This window comes from Physeter macrocephalus, chromosome 15, assembly GCF_002837175.3.
Source record: "Physeter macrocephalus isolate SW-GA chromosome 15, ASM283717v5, whole genome shotgun sequence".
NCBI lineage: Eukaryota > Metazoa > Chordata > Mammalia > Artiodactyla > Physeteridae > Physeter > Physeter macrocephalus.
The window spans coordinates 19,361,273-19,389,065 of NC_041228.1; the positions used below are offsets into that span (position 1 = coordinate 19,361,273).

Here is a 27,793-nt window from a genome sequence, read left to right on the forward strand (position 1 = left end):
CTCCCGCCCAAGGTTCCTAAAAAAGAAAGGTGCAAAGTTTGGTCCAGATAGGGAATGAATGATCAAAGCGAAGCCGATACTTCCTGTCGCCGGGACACTATATATAACGTGATGAGTGCACGGGCTGCAGAGACGCACCGGAGCACTCAGCCGCCGCCTCCGAGCGCCTGAGGTTTCCCGGGGACCACAATGAACAAGTTGCTGTGCTGCGCGCTCGTGGTAAGTCCCTGGTGCGGGGACACGGGCACCGGTGCCCCGGGCGCCTGGGGAGGCTTCTCGCCTCCCGGTCTCCCGACCTCCCCGAGGACTGATGGGGAAAAAGCTCGACTTGCTTCCTCTCCCAGGAGAGATTTGGGGTCAGGTTGGAACAGGAGACCTCTTTCAAGCTGATGGGGCTTCTCCTAGGGTGTCCCTTTACACTGGAAAGTTCCTGCTGGGTTTATGGAGAAGAGACGAGCTCTGGACCGTTTTTTTAATTTGAATGATTTTTATCCATTCTCTTTATTGTCTTCCTTCATCTCAGATGGTTCATACCATCTTTGCTCAGTTAGCCTGAGCATCATGATTATCATTATTATTATTATTATCATCAGCAATAAAGTGGTCTCTTAGAATCAAGGTAAGTTGGGAGATGTCAGTCTTCTTAAAACTATTGTAATTAGAATAAAGTTTGGATGCGGTGAATATGATATGATACACCATTAGGCTCATTCCCCACTTAAGGAAATGCTATGGGAAATTTTGAATAAGTGGCACCAGAGAAAAGATCACACAGGCACACACATTCTTTACTGTGCAGTTTAACATTTTACTAACTTTTTATTATCAAAATGGGATATTTCAGTTCTCAATTTCAATGTAATATGGAAAATATTGGTGAGATAATGTTAATTAGGTTCTAAAATATATTTAAATAATTGAAGTTCAGCACTAAATAGAGCTAAAAGTTATTTTACACATACAATTTGGAAAAGAAGGAATGTCTGTAACTATTAGCTTCTTTTTGTGTTTTTAATTTGGATTTTGACCAATCAAATTAATAAGATTTGTATGTAGATTATTCTATGACCAATGGCTTATTTCCTTTATGTCACTAGAGTGTGGAATGCATTGAGACGTGAATCAGACATTCAGGAAAGGATAGGAAAATCCATATTTAAGCCACATACATGTTTTGGAAGTTGTTGCAGTAACTGCATAAATATCAATGTCCAACCCACAAAGAGTGAATGGAAGGCTAGGAAGTCTTCCAATTAGTTCCTGGGATACACAAACATAAATAAGTAAATAAATAGCAAAGTCACTAAAGAAAAGGTAGATTAACAGGAGTCCACACTTAAGTATGCTAATCTTATGTACCACCACATATAATACCTATATGTGTATGTGTGTATGTATATATGTATATTATATAAAATAACTCCACCAATATGGAGAGTATGGAGAATATTTTAAAAAGTGAAGCTTTATTAAAACAGGACACATACAGAGAATTGCACAAATCATAAGTGTCTGAGTTTCTCAAAGTGAACACTTGTGAGCCAGCACCCAGATCAAGCAACACCACATTACCAGCACCCTAGAAGCTTCCTGGGCTTTCTCCCTGTCACCACTACGGCTATGGCCAGAGGAATCAATATTCTGACTTGTAATGCCAGAGATGAGTTTTGCTTATATTTGAACTTTATATAAATGAACTTTATGTACTTTTTTGTATCTGTTTGCTTTCACTTAACGTTCTACTGTGAGATCGTCTCCAGTGTTGGACGTACAAAAGCTAATCCATTTTCATTGCTGTGTAGTATTCCATTGTGTGGCTACACCACAATTGACTTAATCATTCTAGTTTTTGGCTAGTATAAATAATTCTGCTATTAAAATGGGTACCCTTTTATTCTTCCTAGCCTTTTATATGCTGTCAAAGATTTAATTCATAATAAACATATTATCAGTAACTTTTAAATTTTAGAATTTCCATTAAATAATATATATACTTAATAATAAGTGTTTCAAAATAATAAGTAGACAAATGTTTTGATATCTGGTCTGTATATGGATGAAGATATATATTTAGATAATACAGCATCTACTAATGGTCGATGATACAGCATTATCAAAAGAGAAACCTTTTATTGTCTTGAACACAGTGAATACTTTAAATAGGAATGATTTCCCTTTCTGTAGTTTCTGAGATTGACTTTATTTTATAAATAATTGAAAAAAGATACTTTGTACTTACACATGAAGAGTCCAAATGCCCTTTTGTAAACACCAAGATGTAGTTCTAAGAACTGGAAGCATTACAGCTATTTAGTCCTTTGTACCAGGCATGCCACTAGGCACTAGGGACAGAATGGAAAACATGGACACGATTTCTGTCCCCATGGACCACATAGCCTAATGGGGAAAGCAGATATTGGATGTATACCGTAAGAATAACAAAAGGAGAAGCACTAGGTGACTTGGGAACATAAAAGATCCTGCCTTCCCGGACCTCATAAAGAAAGTAGCTGTGCAGTGGTTATGAGTTTGGTTATTTTGGATCAAAATTCAAATACCAGTACCACTGCTTACTTGATAAAAGATTGTGTGGCAATTTACATCTCTCTTGAGTTTCAGTTTTCTATAAAATAGAGATAATAATACGCACACACGCAAGATAACCACATGAAGTTCCTGTTCCATATTAACACTAGCTTCTAGCCTTATGCTCACAGATAACTGTAGGATGCTCTAGACCCAAGTGAATTATGTAAACAAAGTGCTGACAAAGCTCATGCGAGGGAGAGATGCCCACCAACTATTACCTTGAAAGAGCAATAGAATGCTTCACTGTTGGAGATAAAATCAAGGCATCCTGAATCCAAGAAGTGGAGGAAGGTAAAATTGTGAGGCAAAGTACAATTCTAGATTCTTTTTGTGAGAGCAGAGGATATGCCTGTAAGCAAGCACTGAGGGGGTGTGGTCATTAGGACTAATGCCATAGTCATGGGCTTTCTGGAACGCTCACTGATGTAGCTAATTAGAGACCTACTCTGCGAGATGAGGTGGTCACATCACCAAGTCATTTCTTTCATGGTTGCTCAAGGAGCCTCCCTAGACTGGGAACTTCCCGGTCTAGGCCTAGATTTTAACTGGTGGCTGAAACGTCCCAACATGGAGCTCTAGAACCATCCATTGGCCTTCTCAAAGCTAAGCTCTGAATTAATGTGAGACACTAGGGCTTGGGGTTGGGGGGCGGGGTGAAGCACTGGGTGGTAGTAAATGTTTTCACTCCGGACAACTGCCTGATGTGTCCGTCCTCCTTTCGCTGTTGTTTGTTTTGGTTTCCTTCCCCTCCCCCAGTGGTTGAGTATATCTGTCTAGCCTTTTTGTGTGTTTGTTTAAGAGAATGATAACTCTGAAGTTTTGGGGAGAATCTAACATATACTCAGTCCACAACAGTCCTGAACCTCTGTCCCTAGCAACCTTTCTGGCCTCTATCACCCATGAACCGTCAGCACAATTCCTAATTTCAATCTGGTCTTTAATTTTACTTCTTAGGTTAAAACCACAGTTGTCAAATTCCACGGGTCAGGGAAGAAGGCTTTCTGTGCCAGATGTTTTACCCACTTAGTTCTAGAAGGAGAGCTATGGCAGTGTCTATCAAAGGGGCGCTAAACACACACTCAAATATTCTTGCTCTCCTATCCACTAACTTGCCAGCTGGGTTTTGCTCTAAGCAACTCTCAGCCTCCCTGCCTGCATGTTCCCTTTTGGTGAAAGCTTTCTGTGAAAAGCATTATTTCCTTTTGCATCTCATTGACCAGCAGTATTTCCTTTAGCCTGAGTTTCTCCTTTGCAGCCCCAAAAAAGAGGACTGGAAAGTATATTTCAGAGAAAGAGTAATTTTATAAAAAATTATGTTTGCATTATTCAACGCCTTACCTGATGATGCTTGGCTACCCTGATGTTGTTACTATGGAGCAGAGATGGCAACATTATCTGTGTATTTGAGTGTCTTACCCTGTAGAGCAGTAGCTCTCCATCAGATCAGACTTCTTCCATGCACTTATTAAAAAAACATTTGTAACAACTCCCTTGCTCTCCTGAAATGAAATTTAGGGTGCATATATTTTACCTACATACAGACTTAAAAAAAATCAATATACTGGCATAACTATACTATAAAGGAGAAATAAAAAGAAAGTAATTTATAATAAAATAAGCTTCACTAGAAGACTTAGTGAAGTAATGTTATATTAGCATCTTTACATAGAATTGCCATGAACAGACTTGGAGGAACAAAGACGGGAGCACATGTGTCACATTGGGGTTCAAAACCATGATCAGTCCTGGTTTTGGTTCTGTGATTTTTTCAATGGAGAACAAATCTCGCTAAAGTTTTAAACAAAACAAAGTACAACCCTCTATCAAATTTTATGTTGTTAAATTCCTAGAAAATTCAATATGTATAAAAATCCTGCGAAAACCACTTTATATGTATATACATATGTATACGTGTTTGTGTATATATATTTTTATATATTTACATGTGTGTATATGTATATATATGCGTGTATATATGTGTGTGTGTGTGTATAAATATATAAAATGGAGTTCAAATCCAGGCTCATATAATGATAAATGGGTTTGCTTTTTTTTTTTTTAACTTAGATCACTTATATCAGTCAATAGGACATTTGAAAGTATGTGGGACATGGGATTATTCTTGATCATTGGGGACATTTAGCAGCACACAGAAACTGTGACAACAGAAATCACCCACAAATTTCCAGAACTTCTAGGGGATAGTACTACACCTGTGGTAAACAAAATATGAGCTCTTTGCAAACATAAATTTTCATCTGATTCATATTTATAGCCCCCAGGTCTGCACAGTGCCTGACACTAAATGTGTGTTTGCTGAGTCAAAGGAGCTATGGTGAGATTTGCTGGAGTGTTTGTATAACCTACCAGCAATTTCCATGGATATCCCAACAGAATGTAGCTTACTGTCAGAGATCTAACATTTTAATGTTAGCTTTGATCTCTTTCAAAATATAAATATAACACCCTACCCACCTGACCAGTATTTTAAATATTCTTTTGCCCATTTCTACTATGAAGATACATACCAATACCATCGTGGAGGTCCACGATGCTCTCTTCTGAAGAGAGCAACAAAAATGAACCAGATTTATATGTATACCCTTGCAGGTGCTACCTAACCTCAACTGAATCCCCTTTTTGACCTTCCCATCAAGTGTTCATTCTTGGTTTGATAAATTTGATACATTCGTAAAATATCCCAATGGAGATGTCAAATAGGCATTTGGATTCAAAAAAGTTCAGAGCACAGGGGAAGCCTGGACTTGAGATAAGAAAATCTGGGTCATGAGCATAGAATGGGTTTTTTGTTTGTTTGTTTTTTCTGTTTGTTTGTTTGTTTTTAAGCCATAGGGAAGGATATTTCACAGGGCAAGAGAGGAAAGGAGGAAGCAGCTCCAGAGTACATTTCTGATATTGATAGGTAAACAAAATGCAAATATGAACAGTAATAGCAGCCATGTTTAGAAAAGAAAACAAAAATCAAAATAAAACTTAGCAACCCACAAGAGCAGGAACTAGTCAATCAGAAATCCTAGCAACATCTGTAAACTATCTATGCAAGAAGAAAGAGTGAGGTATAGCCAACTTGAAATACACACGGTATTTTTATGTGACATGTAATTAGTTTTTGGAACTCACTACCACAGAATATTTATTTTGGGGTAACTAGCATAGAAAGTCTAAAAAAAGAATTCTTTTAGACAGTTGTAGGGATAAGAATAGTGTTACAACACATTAGGTAAGAAGCTGTGTGGTACCCACTCCCTCTCACATTTACCTGGCCTTGCTAAATGAATGTTCCAAAGGCCAGAACAGTCTACAGACACACTAAAATGGTTTCTCTCAACTACAAGGTGACATAACTTTCCAGGCGCTTGGGTAGGTTTTTTTTTTTCACCCTAATTTCTCAGAAGCACCTGAATCAGCCAGACCATAAATGGATAGAGGATGCAGGAGGAAATGAAAGGTCACTTCTGAAGGTCATACTTCTAAAAAAGTAGTGTGCTCCAAAAAGCCCTGATTTATTACTTTCTTATTGGGATTTTTAAAAAATCAATCTCTTTAGTATAATAGTTTTAATACTGTGAAAACATTGTTTAATTTCCTTGAAGCATCTTCTTTAAAACTAAAAAGAGTAGCCTTAGGATTTTCACTACAATTTAGTGTGTACCTTAGAAGCATTTTCTATAAGAGCCTCCTCTTAAATAATTAACTTTAAAGTAGGAAAATCTGTGTCAAGATGAATTTAGATTTAAAACAAGATAGTAATTCATCTAAGCTTTGTGACCGCCTTTAGTAAATTCAGTTTTCTTCTCTGGTCTTTCATCCCCAAATCTCCCTTGCCATGTAATGGTATTTTCTTGTTCAAAAGAACTATTTTATTCTTAGAAAATATGGATATCAAGACCTTATTCTTTAGAAAGCCCCCCCTCCACCATCAGTTGGCATCACCACCAACACCAACACCAACAAAAGTATTTAGGAATTCATTTGTGGGGTGTAATGACAGTAAGAGCTCACAACAGCAGACAAGAGGCAAGGGATTTTATTTCTCAGTTTTGCCTTAGATTCTGAGGTCCAGTCAGTGACTTCACTTCTCTGAGTCTTACTTTATTCATCTCTAAAATAGGGGTGTTGGAACAGGTGATGTGTGGAAGGTCTGCTTTGGTTTTAAGCCTTTGTCATTAAAAAATGAATCAAAAATTTTTACGATATACCTGCTAATATTCCAGACATACAAAGATCAAATGGACTTAGTTATCTATGAAAAAAGTATACCAAAGAAATTTTTTTAAAAAATCTATTTTGTTGCAATTGTCAAAGTTTCTTCTGCCCAACTGGTTTCATTTATAAGAAATTGTTTAAATCAATGAGATCACAAGAGGAAGCAGGTTCAGAGAGGTTCAGAGAAGTTAAGTAATTTTCCCTAAGGTGACCTGGCTGAGAAGTCTTTTCTGTCCTGTAGGAGCTTACATCTAGCAGCTGAGTCCAGTGAAAAATACCCATAAAGCAGAGCAAAGCTTCTGGGTTCCTTCAAGCAGAGTTCTCTTCTCTGCCGGGGCTAAGAATGTCCTGGGATGCGGCTCAGAGTCATATCCTTGGTCAAAGTGATTGCAATGTATTTTTTCATCCTTTTTGCAGCGCCTCCTTCAGCTGGAGGGGGTCACCATGTTTTTGTCTTTGTTTTTTCTGTTGAAATTAAATGTCCTGGCCTCCTTACTGGACTTGAATTCTAAGTCCAGACCCATTAGGGTATAGAGCATGAGGCAAACACTTTATATTTTAGCTCGTTATTAGAAAAGTGCAATCCTAGGGAAGCAAGAGCAGGTGAAAGAAGAGTAAGCAAAAGAGGAAGGAAGGCAACTTCAAGGGGGTGCATCACTGAGAAGCCGCTGCTTAGTATAAAGTGCAACTGATTGCTCAGTCTCACAAGACCATCTTCCAGAGAGGCTGTGTGAACTACTGCATTCCAGGACAGAAGACAGAGAAGAATTTATTCACAGGGATAAATGATAGATAGATAGATAGATAGATAGGGGATGGGATGGCATGGATGGATGTATGGACGGATAGACAAAATATAGATCTTACTGAATTTTACATTGTGTCATAGGTGATCATTTATATGCCTATCTCGTTAGTAATACTGCAGCTTCCCAGGGGGAATAGTCAATTGCTAAAGGCTTAGGTTCAGACAAGATTGGACTTGAATCCCAGCTCAGATGGGTACTAGCTCTGTGACTTTTGACAAGTCACTCAACTTCTCTGAGACTGTTTCTTCATCTATAAAATGGGGATAATACTATTACCTCAGAGGTGGTTGGAGGGGATGGATGACAACAGTATGTGAAGAAAGGGCTCAGTATAGAGCCTATTATATAACGATATTATAATATACTAAGTTATTATTATTATTCAGCATATCACCCAGGGCTTCCAGTATGATGTTTTGCATGTTGTAGGCACAAGATAAATGTCTACATGTTTAAATCACATCCTGTTTTATTCCATTTCCATTTCTAGTTTCTATTCCATTTCATAACCACCATGGCTGTTTGTTTCTAACTTTCTCTCACCAGCTGCCCTTGACCATATATTGATTGGGCTTTAATCTAGATCATTAGCAACCAGATTGACTCATAGGATGATGTGAGCAATGTATTATCTTTGAGGAAAGGTATATATAAAATGGAATTAGAAATTGATGTTCAAAAACATCAACATACTAAAATGTATTGCCCATTCTGAGCTCAAAATGCCAGGGACTGTAGCTGGAAAACTGAACTAGTGATATCACCCTTGTGCTTGTCAAGTGGGCCTGAATCGACATAATTAAAAGGAAAATTGCAACCAGCCCCGTTGTTGGGCTGAAATTTTCAGAATTGACGCTATTATCTCAAATCTGGTGATTAATAGAAGTCCAAGAGAAGGAAATATTAAGGTCTGAGATCCAAAATGTGGGAGATTTCTACACATCTCCCTCGGGAAGTTTGAAGTGTTTACCTGCATTACGAGTTCTTTTGTTTTAGAGATTCTCTCATTTATTTGTTAATCCATCAAATGTTAATTATCTGTAAAACTCCTCTGAAGCAGCACAAGCCTCATAAGCAAATCTGTTCTGACAATTCTGGTTGATTCCAAACATAAACAAGGTACTGTTAATTAATTTAAAAAGCCTCCAGACAACTAAAGGAAGCTTCTTGAAGGGAACTGAAAAAAACACATTTAAAGTTAAATTTTACCTGGAGACAGTTCTTCAGCCCCAAGGGAAGCAAGAGTGTAAAATTTGGCCCAGTGATTCATCTAATAAATCATAATTGCTTGTGTTTCCTTTCTCCTGTTTACCTAGCAAAAGCTGCTGGCAGCAAATCAGTTCCTAGTAGGTGAACAGATTTAATGCATTTGCTCTACCTCCTTACCTGGAGACCTAATCCTGGCTACTGTGGAAATTATTAAGCAGTGGTAGACCCTCAGGTGGGGAACTGGCAGCAGGAGATAAACCTCTCAAATGAGCTACCTGCTTTTTTACACATTTACCTTTAAAATAGAAGCTAAATACAAATGGAACAGTACATGCAAAATGCCAAGCAAAAGATGCTTAAAAAAATCTTCCTTTAAGCAAATTCTGTCATCGCTATCATTTTACAGATGAGAAAGCTGCAGATTTTGTTCTTGTCCTTGAAAATTTATCCTTTACATGGAGGCTATTTATCTGTGTCTGTAGAATCACCAGTAATCCTAATTACACATAGTAGGTACTCAATATCTACTGAATTGAATAAAATTAAAATAGATATATTGAATACTTGCTATGTATAAGACACCATGCTAAGCATTTAAGGTGTATGGAAACAAATCCTTTTCTATCTGAGCCCTCTAAGCCAATCTGTGGAACTGCCTTGAAGTATTTCACTTAGACCAAGCAAGTGATACAAGTTGGGAAGATACTGAAGCTGATTTTAAAAACAAGTCAGAGATGCTTTTTCGGGAGATGATTAAGAGTAGGACAGATAATCAACTTATGGCATACTTTAGGTGTGTTACTCCCTACTGAACAAGAAGCTTCAAAATGTCTCCTAAAATGAGTCTGATTCAAAATGTCCCCCATTTCCCACCTCCTATGTAATTAGCATATGTAATAATGACTCATTCTTGTCTGGAATCTTATTCTTTACCAAGTTTATTTGTGTCCCTTTACTAATTTTAAAACAATTGTATAGGGGTAGATAAAATAAGGATTATTCTCATTTTAGAGGTAAGACAATGGCCAAGGGTTATTAAGCTGGTGGTCGAACTGAGCTTGGAACCCTGGTATGCAGGTTTCCACATCAATCTAATGGATCTAAAAGCTGTATGCTTTTTAGATATTATTATACATTATCCATTTAGCATTCTTCTTGAAACTTTCTGTGATATCCCTACTTTTTTCCCCCCTCTTTTTCATCCCATCTTGCAAATGTCTGTAGGTTTCAAAGGTTAACATTTTAATCTTTTTTTGCTTATGTACAATATCCTTGGATAATGCCATCCTAGTCTCTGTTTCTAGAGCTATTTATGTGTTCGTAACCCTGAAATCTGTGTCTTTAGCTGTGTTTCTATCCTGAATACCCAATACATGTAGTTAAGTGTCTACTCGACACCATCCCTTGAGTCTCATAGTTGGAAGATTCAAAACTAAATTCACTGTCTTCCTCCATAACTGTTTCCTCCTCCTGCTGTTGGTAATTAACGGCAACACCACGTATCTAGTAGTCAGAATTCATGGACATGTTCTCTGTTTGCTCTTTCCAGTACCTCCCTCCCCATGCAGTAAGCTAATATATCATACCTATCCCTTCCTCTCCTCCTTACCACTGTCTAATTTCAGCTTCTCCACATTTCTGACCTGTGTCTCTATTGAGCCTTTTCTTGATCCTCTTTTTCCTCATTTTACCTCCAATTGTTTTGCAGTGATTTATGAGTATTTTACATCAGCCTAGGCTTTTGGATGAATGTTCTAGCAAACAGGAACATTAACTTATTCAACCCCATTGCTTAGCAATATTTCCAGAGCATAGTAATTGTTTCAATAAGTGTTCACTGAATGAATGAACAAATAAATTACTTAAGGAATGGAGGAAATAGGAGAGAAGTTACTACACTATAAGACTACAGAAAGTCAAGTAAACTAACCTTCATAGGAAAAGAGGGTTTTTTAAAAAAAATAAGCTTTATAGTTTATACTACAAGAGATCTTTAGGAAACTCACCGTGATATATATCCTGAATGTTTCCTTTCTTGGCTAAGATGAACTGTAAAATACTATGGTTTCCAAACTGACCAGAAGTTTGGCTAACTCTGGATAGTCCTCAAATAGTTTTCTGCGGCAAAGATCATGACGAGGGATCACAAAAGGAACTCCCAAACCAAGTAGTTATTTCAAGCTTTGTGTGGGCTCCTTTTAATGAATTTTCCATAAACGGAAACCCACTGGGTCACTCATGGTTCTGCATACCAGAGAGAGCAAGCCCAGTGGTATGCGACTGGCTGCATTGCATCATGCAAAAATAAATTTGCTGGAGGAAGTGTATTCTTGTATCCTTTAAGGAGAAGCATATACTGGTAGCCTGCTGTAGTGAAATCACTTGTCATCTAAGAAATTTCCATCTCAGTAACTTTGGACAAGAGCTAGTCTTAGCACAAAGAAAGAAAAATCATCAGTTCATCTAGACTTTGGGAAGGCTTTGGTTGATCTTCTCACTTTTGTGATCTCCTAACACTATGCTCTCGAATCTGAATGAAAAGTTAGCATTTTAGGGCTTACTTTTGGACTATGCATGAAGGCTATAGCATAAGTTAGAGCATTTAGCAAATGTTAAAGGATATGGCCAAACAATAGTATTCTATGGCACATGCCCTGGGTTTTAATTCTGCCTCTACGAATTACTGTGACCTGGGATGGTTGGTCATTCTAAGACTCATTTTGTAGCTTGTGGAGACTTAATGATGATAATGGTAAAACATCATAAAGTAGGTACCAACCAATGTGTTATAAAGATTATTTTTTAGTTCACCGCCTGGCACAGAGATTTAATGTGTGTTTGCTAGAATGGAATAGACAAAACAGAATTCTACCTTCATAATGCCCATTTTTCTTTCCACTACCATATAACTCCTAAATATGGGGAATTTTGTTAGCAATTTTATGTTTGGGACTAAGAGTTATGTGATTAATTGAAAGATCAGTTAAAGCATTTAATAATAAAAATTACATGCCTGTATCTTAAATATTTTATTTTGACTTAAAACATTTAAATAAACATTCATTCACCTGTATTTTGAGATACAGTCAAGGCCTTTCTTAGAATCTGTGTTGGCTACCTGGAGTCCCACGCTGTCTTTCTTACAAAACCCTTATCTAAAATGTACTGCCCATCCATTTCAGTTTTGGAACTTAAAGACATTTTTGAAATAAATCGATTACATAATCCTTCTGGATGTTTTCCCCATTTTGTTTGTGCAGTTGTCTCAGCTACCTCAAATTCTATGGTAGGGTTTTGTTGTTGTTGTTTTGTTTTTCCATGCCTCATCTTTATCAAGTCATCCCCCAAGCATTCAATTTACTTTTAATAGAAAAATAATTTTTTCACACCCATGTTTACTGGTTTACATAATATCTGAGTCTCCTAACTATAGTTACAACTATATATAGACACATACATACAATGCGTATCAACAGAGTCAGCAGCAAACATACAACTGACTTTTTTTTTTCCGGTACGCGGGCCTCTCACTGCTGCGGCCTCTCCCGTTGCGGGGCACAGGCTCCGGACGCGCAGGCTCAGCGGCCACGGCTCACGGGCCCAGCCGCTCCGCGGCATGTGGGATCCTCCCGGACCGGGGCACGAACCCGGTTCCCCCGCATCGGCAGGCGGACTCTCAACCACTGCGCCACCAGGGAAGCCCCAACTGTCTTTTTTAAGGGAGCAAATGGGAGTTGGAATGCTAAAGGAGAAGGCATGGCTAAGAATTCAGCGTGCTGGGACAGCCCTTGGTTTTACGGAGGGAATGGAAGGCATGGGCGAATCTGAAAACTGGAGGTTGAAGAGAGTTCTGCAGTATAGGCATACCTTGGAGATATCGTGGGTTCGATTCCAGACCACCACAATCAAAGGAATATCACAATAAAGCACATCACATGAATCTTTTGGTTTCCCAGTGCATATAAAAGTTATGTTTACACTATACTGTAGCCTATTAAGCGTGCAATGGCATTATGTCTACAAAACAATGTATATACCCTAATTAAAAAGTACTTTATTGTCAAAAAATGCTGTCATCTGAGCCTTCAGTAGGTCATAATCTTTTTGCAATAATAACATTAAAGATCACTGATCACAGGGAAGTCCCTGGCGGTCCAGTGGTTAAGACTCTGTGCTTGCACTGCAGGGGCACGAGTTCCATCCCTGGTTGGGGAACTACAATCTCACATGCCACGTGGCACAGCCAGGGGAAAAAGAAAAAGATCACTGATCACAGATTACCACAGCAAATAGAATGATAATGAAAAAGTTTGAAACATTGCAAGCATTACCAAAATGTGACACAGAGACACAAAGTGAGCAAGCGCTGTTGGAAAAATGGCACCAATGGACGCTCAACACAGGGTTACCACAAATGTTCAGTTGTAAAAAACACATACATTGTGCTGTGAAGCACAATAAATCAGAGCACAGTAAAGCAAAGTATTGTAAAAAGGGGTTTTACAAATAAAGGAGTGGAACAAGAAGTAGGAGGGGGGGTTAGAGCAAAACATTTGTTTCCAAGTTCATTGGCTACTTAAACTCTGTCAATATTACAATGATAGAAAGAAAAGTGGTAGAGCCAGAAAATGCTTCAGAGAACAACTAATTCAGCCCACCCATCACCTTCACCCACTACCATCACCTGATAATATTTGATAGATGAGGAAAGATAGTTGGGTTTGAAAGAGAACATTCTTTAACACAGTTCAACATAAAAGAAAAATGGAAGAGGAGGAGAGGGACAAAGCTACTATAGATGGAGCCTGAACTGTCCTTTCAAGAAAAGAGAAATGGGGGGCTTCAGGAAGGATTCCTGGACTGGTGAGAAGCACTAGATTAGAGCACTTTTGGATTCCCTTCAAGGATTAGGGATCTACACCAGAGGATGGATGGATAGGGAATGGGGAGAGGAAGGAAGAAAAAATGGAGAGAAAATTCCATTGAATTTTTCTTTAAAAATCGGGGCTTCCCTGGTGGTGCAGTGGTTGAGAGTCCGCCTGCCGATGCAGGGGACACGGGTTCGTGCCCCCGTGAGCCGCAGCCGCTGAGCCTGCGCGTCTGGAGCCTGTGCTCCGCAACAAGAGAGGCCCGCGCACCGCGATGAAGAGCAGCTCCCGCTCGCCGCAACTAGAGAAAGCCCTCGCACAGAAACAAAGACCCAACACAGCCAAAAATAATAAATTAATTTTAAAAAAAAATCAAGCATAACCCAAAACAGACGGGCCTCTTTTACAGACAGCACTTTATGCTTCTGCAGAGACACCTATGTACGTGTCCTAGCTTTTGCAGATATTCATCAGTGGTTATGTTATGCACTTCACAGAAAAATTTATTTTTGAACTCTTCTTAGACTTTAAATATTATCAGCTGGCAAAGGAGACAGAGCCAATGTTAAGATGGTCTGTCCTCCTTTGGCTTCTTCTTCATTGCTTTTCTAGGAAAGGCAGAAGAAAGTGAGAGAGAAGACTGAGATGAAGAGCTTTATTAATTTTGCCCATCCTCTGTCCAGTAACTGGTTCCAGAAATTCGGTGCAGGAATTGGGGCTAACCAGATAGGGATACTCAGTATCCAATATTGGCCACAGAGAGTTCTGTCTTTTTACTAAGGTGGAAAATTTTCAAATAAAACACAGAGGCCCAATGGAACTTGCTGAAAACAAGGCTGCAGTTCCTTACGGCTTTCCGATTTTTTAAAAATATATACGATCATTCCATGCGGTAGCCGAGGAGAAATGACCTTCACCATTATAATTGCTCTCTAATCCTTAAGTCAACCTGATTTATTTTTTTCTCTGTGGATTCGTTTCACCTAAGCGTCCCTGTATCTTGAAGAGATGGCAACTAATTTCCTGAGCATGGTCTCAGGAAACCAACAGTGTCATGTCCAATTGCCTAGAAAAATACAGATTGCATCAGTATTCTCGGTCAGGTCTTGTATTTGTGTGGCTGCTTGTAGTGAGGAACACAAGCACCATCTGTGGGGTTTTCCCATCTCATCCTCATCACTTCTTGGTAAGAGAGAAAAGGGTCAGCCGATGGGTAAATGAGCCATGTTGGTGTGAGAAAGGGGGTGTGGCGGGAAGTCAGGTGGGGATAAGTCTCAGGACTGCTAGCCCTACCAGGATGGGGCTCACTCAGCAGCAGTAAGCCAGACAAAGGCATCCCTATGGACCTCTGAGCTGAGCTTCTTGAAAGAACAGAACCCTCATAAGTGGCTTTTTAGGAAATTGAAAGTGAACATCAAGAGAAAAAAAGCATTTTTCATTGCTTTCCTGTGTCTTTGCGAGTTGCCTCAGGAACACCTCATTCCCTAGTGTTGAATATTTTAGAAATATGTGAGCCAAACCCACACAGGGGCCTTGAAAAATACAGCACCTGATTCGAATGACCAAGAGGCAACAAAGTCAGTTCATCTTGCTTCATTTCCTTCAAAACATTGATCGTTACCTGTAGTTATTTATTCCTTTACTTCTATGTTCTCTGCCTCCTCACTAGACTGTGGGCAGTTTGAAGAGCATCTTTGTTTTGTGTGCCACCATATGCTAAGATCTTCTACAATGCCTGGTACACAGTAGATGCTCAATAGATATGTGTTGAATGAACAGATTCCATCTATTTCTGAAAAATCCAGACCAAACCAGAGCTTTCACTCGTTACTGGTCCACTTCTTTCTCCTAATGTTGACCCAGTTTATCTGAGCCAGTAGAAAACCCCAGGGAAATTCAAGCACATACTTTTCCCCAAAACCCTCGGGTCATGAGGGCGTCCTGAAAATACCACCGAAGCAGCCCTGGTTTTGCACTGTATTCTACTTTTTGTTGGTTAGGAGTCCCTTACATCACAGCACTCTGAAAATCACTCTCAGTTAAAAAAGTCCATGGCCCTAGGTGAGATATTTTATTCCTTCAATCTGGTTTATCAGCTCATATTAGGTCCAGACATCCCTGACCCTTGTCATGTCCCAATAACAAGTGAACAGAATTACTTATTAAAATGCCCAAATGCTTATGAAAAAGGCCTTTCTTTACCTTTGTTATTCCTCTTTCAAAAGGGAGTGCTGTTTCCCTAGCTTGGCACACTTTTTCCAGGTCAGTGGGTTTCTGTGAGATTTCCTGAGTTCTGCAAAGAAGAGAGTTTGGAAAAAATTATTGTGTTTGGCCTGCCACCTTCCCAAAGCCTGAGAACAGTCATTGTTGGTCCCCGTACCAAAAACAAACAGTAAAACCCAAACAAACCACCCCTATGCAAAAACAATACTTTTTCTTCTAATTAGTGTGAAGAACTACTTCAGTGTTCCCTTGAAGACCTTCTGAGATCTAGACTACAAGATAGAAAACCCATTTGGAGCTGCCTTCCCCCAAGCAGCACTCTTGCCTGCAAAATCTTCTTTCTCCTATGCACACGGCTCTTTGGCCATTATGGACAGAAACTTCTGAAACCCTGCCTGCTCCCTGAAGTTTTTCCCAATTAACCTTAAGAGAGGTGGTCATTTAATTTTCTAGACATCATTCACCTATGAGATTCAAGACTGCACCATATGATGTTATGGAGGAAATATGTCTTAAAATTCTAGGAATTTTCCAGTAGATTACCAGCTGCACAGAGACAAAGATCATATCTTTTTCCTTTTTTTTTTTTTTGGCTGCATTGGATCTTTGTTGCGGTGTGCGGGCTTCTCATCGCAGTGGCTTCTCTTGTTGTGGAGCACGGGCTCTAGGCCCGCGGGCTTCAGTAGTTGAGGCGCGTGGGCTCAGTAGTTGTGGCTCGCGGGCTCTAGAGCACAGGCTCAGCAGTTGTGGCGCACGGGCTTAATTGCTCCCTGGCACGTAGGATCTTCCTGGACCAGGGATGGAACCCATGTCCCCTGCGTTGGCAGGCAGATTCTTAACCACTGAGCCTCCAGGGAAGTCCAAAGATCATATCTTACTCACCAGCATATTGCTGGTAGGCATACAGTACATATCTGTTGCATGAGTGAATGAATGATCAGAATGACTGTAATCACCAACTGTTTACTTTACCATATGTTTGGAATCATTACATCTTAGAATGGGAAAACTAAAATATCATCTCGTCCTAAATATGCTACTGTGACCACCCCATTTAAAGTTTGTAATCTCTCCACCTTCCCCTCCATATTTCCAATCTTTTTTACTTGATCATTTTTTACAACACTTATTTTCTAATGTATAATTTATGTGTAATTTGTTATTTATTTTCTTACTCCCCCAGTTGGATGGTAAACTCCATAAGACAGAGTTTATTGACTATTTTATTCACTACTGTATCCCAATTGCCCAGAACAGAGCCTGGGACATAACTATTGTCAAGTGAATAAATTATATTTATTGCGTATGGGCTCTACACATGGGAATCACAGAAGTAGATTTCTCAGTCCCCAGCCCTGACTTCACATCTGTGGAATCAGAATGTTTAGGGATATAAATCTCAGGAATCTACATGTTATCAAGGTGTCTAGGTGATTCTGGTATAGCTGTTCTGAGAACCACTAGTTCACCCAACTCACTAATCTAGCGATAATCCTGAGGCCCAGGGAGGTAAAGTGTCACTCAGGGCACATGGGTTATTCAGCGGTGCATCTAAGTGTCATCATGAGCTTCCCACTCCAGCCATCTATGAGCTAGATTTACTTAATATGTTTTGCTGCTATGGCCATCTTGGTCTTTGAGATTAAGCTACTTAGAGGCAAGAATTATGGCTTCTGAACTCACTTTCTGTGGTTGTAGCTCAGTAGGCAGGAAGGGCATGAGGCTTCAGGTATTAAAGGACTCTTTGAGGTTAATGACGCTTTTGCACAGAAGAACCACCCCATTTCCATGCTAACATGCCACGTTTCCCTTTCTTCTTCTAGTTCCTGGACATCTCCATTAAATGGACCACCCAGGAAACCTTTCCTCCAAAGTACCTTCATTATGACCCCGAAACCTCTCGTCAGCTGATGTGTGATAAATGTCCTCCTGGCACCTCCCTAAAACAGCACTGCACAGCAAGGCGGAAGACCCTGTGTGCCCCTTGTCCTGACCACTACTACACAGACAGCTGGCACAGCAGCGACGAGTGTCTGTACTGCAGCCCAGTGTGCAAGGAACTGCAGTACGTCAAGCAGGAGTGCAATCGCACCCATAACCGCGTGTGCGAATGCGAGGAGGGGCGCTACCTGGAGCTGGAGTTCTGCTTGAAACATAAGAGCTGTCCCTCTGGATTTGGAGTGCTACACGCTGGTATGCATCCGCTTCCAACATGCGGCCAAGTTCATTAGCATCACACAAAGTCAGGTAGTAGGGAAAGGTGAAGGGGACACGTTTGTCCTGGTGACATTACAGGACAGCAAATTGCAAAGGTGATGGAACCTGCTAGGTATGTACTATGTGTCTGGATGGCTGCCAAAGAACCATTCCTCAGGGGAACACTTTGCCACTAAGGGGCAATTTAGTTACAAATCTCAAATGCAGCAAATCACTCTCTAATGAGATGCATGATTGATTGCTCTTTCTTAAAGGGACACACTCCGAGTTGCACTGTTGATAGCTGAGCTATACCTCTGTGTTTCACTTCAGCATGGAGAGCTTCAAACTGCAGTGCTTTCTGACAAACATCAAAAATGTTAATTGATACCAAGAGAGTAATTACGCTGATATTAATGAGGCTCTGGCGTGCTAACAATGAGTAGTTATAATTAATTATGTAAGAAATGAGAATGGCTAGGGGAAATGCAGTTCATTATTAAAAATGAAGCTAGTTGTTCCTTTGGCATGGCAGTTGAGTGTCTGGGAGGATAAAGATGGTAGCAGCATCTCTTCAATGAGCTTATTCTTTATCTTAGACAAAGCAGACTGTCAAGCCAAGAGTAAGTACTTGTCTACAAACAAAGTACTTTCTCTTTTTGCATTTTGAATAGCATAGGTTAAGGCCAGTGTGCACTGAACTTTTTAAAGTTGCAACCCACTTTTTTTTTGTTTTTTGCTACATTCACGAAGCTTCAGTATAGTCTGCATGTTCTACTGGCCTGGGAAAATTAAGAGTATTCACTTACTTTTCTAGAGGAAGCAGTAATCGGTATAGATTCCGATTACACAGTCTGAAGCAGTGTTTCTCAACCTCAGCTCTACTAACGTTTGGGGGCTGGATAATTCTTTTTGTGGGCAGCTGTCTGGTACACTGTAGAGTGTTTAGCAGTATCCCTGGTCTTTAGCCACTAGATGCTAATAGCACTCTTCCCCCAGTTGTGACAACCAAAAATGTCCCAGACATTGCCAAATGTGCCCTGGATGGCAAAATCACCCCTGGTTGACAGCCATTGGTTTTGAGGATGCTAATTATTTGTAACTATTTTGACGTTCAGAAGTTGTAATATAGAGTCTAAATTATTATAAACATTTTAGGTTTAAAGGCCTACAAAGGAAACATATTCAAAAATTGAACTACTAAGTTTCCTAAGTTGTGAATTTTATAAAATTAATCACAGAAGGTGCAAACTGCATGACAGTTCCTTAAAATGCCTCTAGTATGAGTACCTGAGGAAGAAATTGGTGACACTTCTTAGCTTTTATTGGATGATACTTTGGGACTCAAAAGCTAAGCCAAGATGTAGAGGGGGAAGCCCATCCAACAGAAACAGATCCATTTAATTCAATTCAGTAATTTATATATGTAGGAAAATTAATTAAGCAGGGGCTATGCAGCTTGGAAACTAGAAAGTTTTGAAAAATAATGGAAGTAGTAAGGATTTTTCTCACATAAGCATGAAAATTTGTTTGTAGAACGAAGTAAGCAGGCAGCCAGAAGACTGAGTACAAAGGTACACGTTTCTGCATTTACTTACTGCTCCCTCCCTAGAAACCTACAAAGGAGTTCCTCATGGAAAATACGAGGTTTCCAGTCCAAAGACAAGGCGAGATTCTGTAGCGTTATTCTAAAAAGTATTTAATCATCATTCTTTGTTGTTGTTGTTTTGAAGCCAGATTGTCTTCTCCTCTCCATATTTTACACTGACCCTTGAAAACATGGGTTTGAACTACGCAGGTCCACTCGTATGCACATTTTTTTTTTCAATAGTTAATGCTACAGTGCGACACGATCACAGTTGCTTGAATCTGTGAATGCAGAACCCGGCTACAGAGGGCTGACTATAAAGTTATAATGGGATTTTCGACTGTGCAGACTGTGGGTGCCCCTAACCCACCACTGTTCAAGGATCAATTGTACTTCATCCTGTTAGTCCTGCAATTCTTATGTAATTGCTTATGGCTAGCATGGTGAATTCTCCACCGAGAAGCAAAACTCCTCTTGTCATTCTGTTTCACATTTTGCCTGCCAGATTGTACTTTGTATGTTTCTGTTGATATTAATAAGGCAAAATCACTTACTTAGATGGATACATCTTTTTATAAGAAGTTCTATCAATCATAAAAGAGGAGAGTCGTTTTCAGAAAAGGTCATTATGTAAAGCCTCCAAATACATTAAGAAACTTTCCTTCCATAATTCTTGGATTCCTCTTGGTAAAGAACTTTAAAGGCTAAATTACCTGAAAGAATGTCTTGTACCTATGACTTCCTCATTGGGACACATGAGAACACCCAAGCCATCAACATGTATGTGAAGAATGACAAGGTTCTTCTCTGTGCAGTTGGCAAAGGGACACTTAGATCCAGATGTCCAAGACCATTTATCCCCAGAATATTAGCAATGAAAGAATACCATGGAAGCTCTGTCCAAATACTGCTTATGATATTGTAGAATTTGGTATCAAGTTGGATCCCATTTAAGGAGAGAAGTGTAGCAAGAAAGTACTTTAAAAAATAGACCTCTTTGTAAGATGGTTCCTAAGATGATGTCACTACAACCCTGGAAATGGCATTTAACATGTGAAGGTTTCATGCATGGTTCCCCCTTCTCTTTTTTTTTCTGCCAACCGTCTGTCATTTTTGTTGGTCAATGCATCATCAATTCCTTTAGAAAAGAAAGAAGCCAGAGTTGAAACTAAAACCGATCCATTGTACTCTTTTTTTCTGGTTTTGGTAAAGGATACAATGAGATGGGAGGTTGAAAATTTTAATAAATGAAATTTATTAACTTTCTGTAGCTTTTCTTTGTCCCTTTAGTATTTGGTATCTTGCGTCAGCCAGAATTGGCCCGTAAAAGCTACATTTGAATATTAAAGTCTAAATCCGTTCAACTAGCTTACACTAGATGGAGGTATTTTCATATGCAAGTACACTGTAATGTATGATCTACCCAGGCATAGAGTCAAGGGTTTGAAGATATTTATTTTTAATAGCATCTTTAGTTGTTGACTGGTTCAAGTTTTCCTGCCAGTGATTTCCCCAAATTTATCAAGTATCTTTCCACCATGAAATAAAATGCCCTTACAGTCACCCTTCCCTGAATTTTAACGACTGTGCTCTTTTCAGACTCAACGGTTTAAGCAAATGGTATATCATCCTCCATTTACTATGTAATTGTAGGCTTACGCTTTTGAGTCTACAGTCAACTTTATTGCCACCTTCAAAAGTTTATTATAATGTTGTAAATTTTTACTTCTCAAGGTTAGCATACCTATGAGTTGCTTCACAATTGGGATTCAGGAAAGAAGGAACTTCAGTAGGAACTGATTGGAATTTAACGATGCGGCATTCCATGGGTACTGATTTCAAAGAATGATATTACAGCAGTTACACAGCAGTTATCTTCATGATTTCCCAGGAATAATTGTGTGGAGAATATGGTTGACAAAAAGATCTTACTGACGGTTTAGCACAGGCAGGACTAATTGAACATCATACGCTTCTTTTCTTTCCTTCCCAATTTTGTGCTTGTAGGTAACAACAAAACACATTTGTGTTTGTATTACAAGTAGGGGGGACTGCCTAAGGGGCTAACTCTAGAAGTTTTGCTCGTTCTAATGAAGTGAAAAATGAAAATGCCTCAAGTTTTGTGCAAAATAATAGTAGCAGTAAAAACCAAGTGAAAAGTCTTATCCAAACTCTGTTAAGATGGTATCTGCCGCGCAAGTATTTGAGAAGAATGTGCTAAATGGCTTGGTATTTTCTGTAGGAACCCCGGAGCAAAATACAGTTTGCCAAAGATGTCCAGATGGGTTCTTCTCCAATGAGACGTCATCTAAAGCACCTTGTAGAAAGCACACAAATTGCAGTGCATTTGGGCTCCTTCTAACTCAGAAAGGAAATGCAACGCACGACAATATATGTTCTGGAAACAGTGAATCGACTCACAAATGTGGAATAGGTAATTATGTTTCAAAATATCAGTCTCTGTACCACCTCTGAGTTGAATACAAGACCCTCTGGCCCTTCTTAGTCAAACTTATATTTTCCCTTTTTCTTGAATTTTAACCAACTAAGACTATTCCCTGTGCATCATTGCTAAAGCCACAACTCGAAATCTTGCAGACAGTCCCCATCTTCTCACAATCATGCTCCAAACCCTGACTTTCACACTTGAATCAAATGTTACCCACAGAGAACAGGGTGGTGTAAAGATTTCGTTTAAGGCTCGATGATCAGAGTCCAAGTTGCAGAATTTTTTAAGCTGTGCATTTTTATCACTTTTAAGAGTATCTGTATTATTAGCCAAAGTATAAACTGGCAACAAAGAAGCACGGTGACATACAAAGATGACAAATTAGAAATGCAACACTGGCTTTGTTACCTGTGGTATTACTGCATCTGTTGCATGGAAGTTCTAAGTTCCTGTACTTGTCTTAAACTCTTTACTCAGGAAAGATCAGTAGCTCCGAGCTCAAGTTACCTGAATGTACCTCATGCTGGTGATGGCACTAATCAGGTTGCTGTCCTCCCCTTGTCACCCCGACCACCACACTAACCTCAGACCTTCTACAGAGGACTCATCACACCAAGGAGGATCGACCTTTTAGCATTTAATCAGCTTGACTCTCCCCAGACATCTTTTTGTGCGACATAGAAGTATATAAAACATAGGAATGTGGGTCGGGAGATGGAAGATTCAAACCCAGTTCCAACATTCTTTCACTGTGTTGTAAAAATCTTAGATAAGTCATTCAGCTTTTCTGCTTTCTTATTAAATAATGGAACGAGGGAAGGGATAGTAAGAAGGGTGACCTCTAACATTCTCTTTAATTCATTTATACTTTTATTTCTATCATTCTTTGAGCACTTACTGTACGCCAGACACTTTTGCTACATGGGCTTTAATCTTTATAAAAATACTGTAAAGTTTGTTCAAGTTAATGTATGAACTTGAATGGCAGAGTCAGGATTCAAAGCCAGACCTAATGAATCCAAAAACAAACTAGTAATCCCTGGGATATACCAACCCTACCCAGACACTCAGGCCATTGCACTTCTTTTCTAAATGACATGTTTTTGTGTTTGATTATTTTCCCACTTAATGTACGCTTATACATCTGTATCCGTCTTTGTTCCCAAAGGTAAACTATGTGTCTGTGTGTGTGCAGAAAACAATACACTATTTCAGATTACTTTTCAAGCTCCCTTAAAGACAGTGATTTGATGTTGATCTTGAAGTAACCTGTAGACACCAGCTATATGTATAGCTATATATATAGAATTTTTGCTGTAATTTATTTATAGCAATAATACATTCTTATTAGACGTTTGTTAAACTCTCCCCCCACAAAATGCTCTAAAAGAACATTAGAAAGGACATAAACCCAGTTGGATTGGTGATCTGCCACTAAGACCAGGCAACAGAAGATTGATTTCACTCAGACTTCTCATTTTAGCATGCAATATCCTGGAAAACTCAACTGTGTTGGTTTTTATTATTACTATTATTATTATTATTATTGTCCCTTAGACGTCCAAGAATCCAATTATTGAGTAAATCTTCTTGGTTTTCCCACCTTCCTTTAGACATGACCCTGTGTGAGGAGGCATTCTTTAGGTTTGCTGTTCCTACAAAGCTTACCCCAAACTGGCTCAGTGTCCTGGTAGACAATTTGCCTGGCAGCAAAGTGAACGCAGAGAGCGTAGAGAGGATAAAACGACGACACAGCTCACGAGAACAGACTTTCCAGCTGCTGAAGTTATGGAAGCATCAAAACAAAGACCAAGATATGGTCAAGAAGATCATCCAAGGTATGGTAACCTGAAATAAACAACTCGATCAGAAATCAGAACACCTGTTTATCATACAACAGAAACAAGACTATGTACCTGTTTAGTTGTGTGGATGATGTTTCCCTTTGGGAATTATTGTTGGACTGAAAACGTATTCATCAAGTGATAGTGGATACGCTATTCCTAGAGCAGTCATGTGAGGTTTTATTCTCACCTCCTCTACTCCCCAATTTCTTTTTCAAGTGTCTCTCTAAAGGGAGAGATAATACATTTCAAATGCGGGACTAGACCTCAGGAAATCTGACTCTGGATCCCCTTAGCATTTTTAGGAGCATCCCTTATGGCCTATCTAGAAGTTCTTTAACCACTTTAGATCTTACTTTGCATTTCTACCAAGAAACTATGTTGTATTTATGTGGTAATTCTCTCCAGAGAGCCTCTAAGTGTCTTACAGGTATCCTCTCATTAATCCTCACAACACAGCCTATTTTATTTTATTTTAATTTTTAAAATTTATTTACTTATTTATCTATTTTATACATATTATTAGTGTCTACATGTCAATCCCAATCTCCTAATTCTTCCCACCACCACCACCTGCCACTTTCCCCCCTTGGTGTCCATACGTTTGTTCTCTGCATCTGAACACAGCCTATTTTAAGATTACCCTTTTAATAGCATGTGTTATGAGGATTTAATGAGATAAGGTCTGTAAAGTGTTTGAGCTTCTTGGAGAAAAGGGCTCAAAACCAAGTACTCTCATGTTTTAGATTTTTATAAAGAATCTCCTTTAGAAACTCTGTGTGTGTGTGTGTGTGTGTGTGTGTGTGTGTGTGTGTGTTTGCGTGTGTATTATGATGGGAGAGAATCGGAGGGGAAAAGGAAGTAAGTTTCATCCAGCGTGGACTATAAGCTTTAGGATACACAGTAGAAAAAGTTCGGACTTTAATTAGCATTGGGAAGACATGGCAGAAAAAATGAGGGAGCGTTTTCATAATGCAGACAGTGTCAAGGAGAAATCCATTCTGCTCTTCACATGTAGTTAAGTGACTGAGGAGCCCTACACAACCTTAAAGCCTCCAACATCTGAAACTGAGGCAACAGATTTTAGGCGACTAACAGCTTTAATAGTTGAATGGTTTCACTTGTGCAAAGAGTAAACTTGTCTTCTGTTTTTGGCAAACAAAATGTATTGTTTGAAAGTATAATTAGCCCTGAAGCAAAAAGAGAGGGAAGGAGAGAATCAGAGACTGTTAGAATTGGAAGGGACCGAATTTCCTATTTTATAAATGAGGACATTTCAGCCCAGAAAGATGAACAGACTTGCCTTCGGGCCCACAGATAATAAATGACTCATGTCATCAATAGAAACGTTATTTACTCCCTCTTATGTTTATGTCCTAGCTCATTACTGAAATGTTCTCTAGGCCATGTGTATCCTACTGTTCTTTGGCCTCATATTATTGGGTTTTCACGGCTCCTCCTTTGTGCTGATGATCTCCTGGTGCTATTTATTAAAGACTGCTTGAAGGACCAAATTCTTCAAATAGCACATATATTGGGTATCAGTTAATGAAAGTTTGTAATATAAAATAGCTAACTTTGTGCTTTTCCTAAAAGGTTACACTTTTAATTTCTCCAAATTTTCTTAGAAAATGGTGTGTCTGTAGTTTCCCACTGTTATTTTCCAAATTTGGGCTTTTCACAAAGCTGTGTTGGATGCCTAGAATATAGGAAGCATATTATCCTAGTGTAACACAAAATAATATTTAACTCAATTCTCAGAAATAACTAGCATTACTTGAGCCCTCCCAAAAGGAAAGGAGGAGCTTATCCTTAAAGTTATGAAATTCTGGGGAACCTCCTTTTGCCTCAGGGTAGTTTTACGGTGGCTTCAGGTGGATTACGTGAATGTCTCTGGGCTTTTGCTTTACGCAGATATCGAACTCTGTGAAAAGAGTGTACAGAGGCACATGGGGCACATGAACCTCACCTTCGAGCAGCTTCTAAGGCTGATGGAAAGCTTGCCGGGGAAGAAAGTGATGACAGAAGACATTGAGAAAACAATGAAGACGTGCAAATCAAGTGATCAAATCCTGAAGCTTCTCAGCCTCTGGAGAATAAAAAATGATGACCAAGACACCCGCAAGGGCCTGATGCATGCCCTAAAGCACCTGAAGACATACCACTTCCCCAAAACTGTCACTCAGAGTCTGAAGAAGACCATCAGGTTCCTTCACAGCTTCACCATGTACAGATTATATCAGAAACTATTTTTAGAAATGATAGGGAACCAGGTCCAATCATTAAAGATAAGCTGCTTATAACCGGATATGGTCACTGAGCTGTTGCCTCACCATGGACTAGATCCAATAAATTGAGTAAACTGTTTCTCAGGCGCTTGAGGGGGGTACAATGATTTCTTTCTCATCACCAAGGACTAGATTTGGCCACAGGGCCTGAAAAGAAACTATGGTGTGGAGAAAGAACTCACATCTCCCCTCAAAGTTTAATAAACCCCAAATCATTTATCCAACTAACAGATTTGGTCCAATATCTACTGACTATATTTTTCCTTGTTACTGCTTGCAGTAATTCAACTGGAAATAAGAAACTAGACTCCATTGTGCCTTACTAAACATGGGAATGTCTAACTTAAATAGCTTTGAGAATTCAGCTGTACTAGAGGCTTTTATTAGAAAGCCATTTTTTTTCTGTAAAAGTTACTAATATATCTGTAACACTATTATAGTATTTGCTATTTATATTCATTCAGATATAAGGTTTGTACATATTACCATCCAGAAGGGAAACTGTGTAAGACTTAATTTCAGAAAGAAAAAAATATATATTCTGTTTATTATTATGACAAATGAAAGAGATAAAATATATTTTTTAACAGAATATTTGTAACATTTCCTAATAGGTACTGCCATTCTTCCTGTGTAGAGTATTTTTGTAATATACTTTTACCTGTGTAAAATGAATTATCATTTTATAGAAAATGCATTATTTAGTCAATTGTTTAATGTTGGAAAGTGTATGAAATATAAATTATCTGAATATTAGATGCTCTGAGAAACTGAATGTACCTTATTTAAAAGATTTTATGTTTTTACTATATAAACAACATCATTAAAGTTTTCAAATTATTTTTCATCGCTTTTCCTCTTGCTTTTATGTGAATGGGACACGAATGGGTCTGAGCTTTCACAATTTTCCCTTTCTTTTATCATCAGGACCATCTGGGACTTGTTAAAAATGAAGATTCCTGGATCAATTTATTGAGAAACTCTGGAAAGGAGGGCAGAAACCTGCATTTTTAACAAGTTCCAAAGTCATTTTTACTACACTAAAGTTGGAGGACTTCTGAAGTCAAGCTTAGTATACAGATGGCACAAACAACTTATAACTACTGCCACTAGCATCAAGAGACCAAACTACCTAAGTTCTTTTGGTTGCAAGTAATAGAAACTGGCGCTACTTAAGAAAAAATTAATAGGAAGCATGGTGTATTTGGTTGAGTGGTGCCCCCTGCCCAAAATATGTTTATGTTATAATCTCCAGAACCTGTGAACGTTCCTTTATTTAGAAAAAGGATCTTTCTTCGTATGTGTAATTAAGAATCTTGAGACGATAAAATCACCCTGGATTATCCAGGTGGGCCCTAAATCCAGTGGCAATTGTCTTTATAAGAGACACATAGAGGGGAAAGACAGAAGAGAAGATGATGTGCAGACAGAGGCACAGATGGGAGTGATGTGGTTACAAGCCAATAAGCCATAAGCTAGGGAAGAAAGGAACAGATAGATTCT

General features: G+C 39.0%; 1 protein-coding gene across 1 annotated transcript; it reads left to right on the forward strand.

The window, feature by feature from the left end:
* TNFRSF11B (TNF receptor superfamily member 11b) lies at positions 1–27,134 on the forward strand. The gene is made up of 5 exons (XM_007118030.2): positions 1–219; positions 17,749–18,118; positions 21,952–22,143; positions 23,772–23,996; positions 25,917–27,134. The coding sequence occupies exons 1-5, from the start codon at positions 190–192 to the stop codon at positions 26,303–26,305; spliced, it is 1,206 nt and encodes a 401-aa protein (XP_007118092.2). The 5' UTR covers positions 1–189; the 3' UTR covers positions 26,306–27,134.
* Positions 27,135–27,793: the final 659 nt, after the last annotated feature.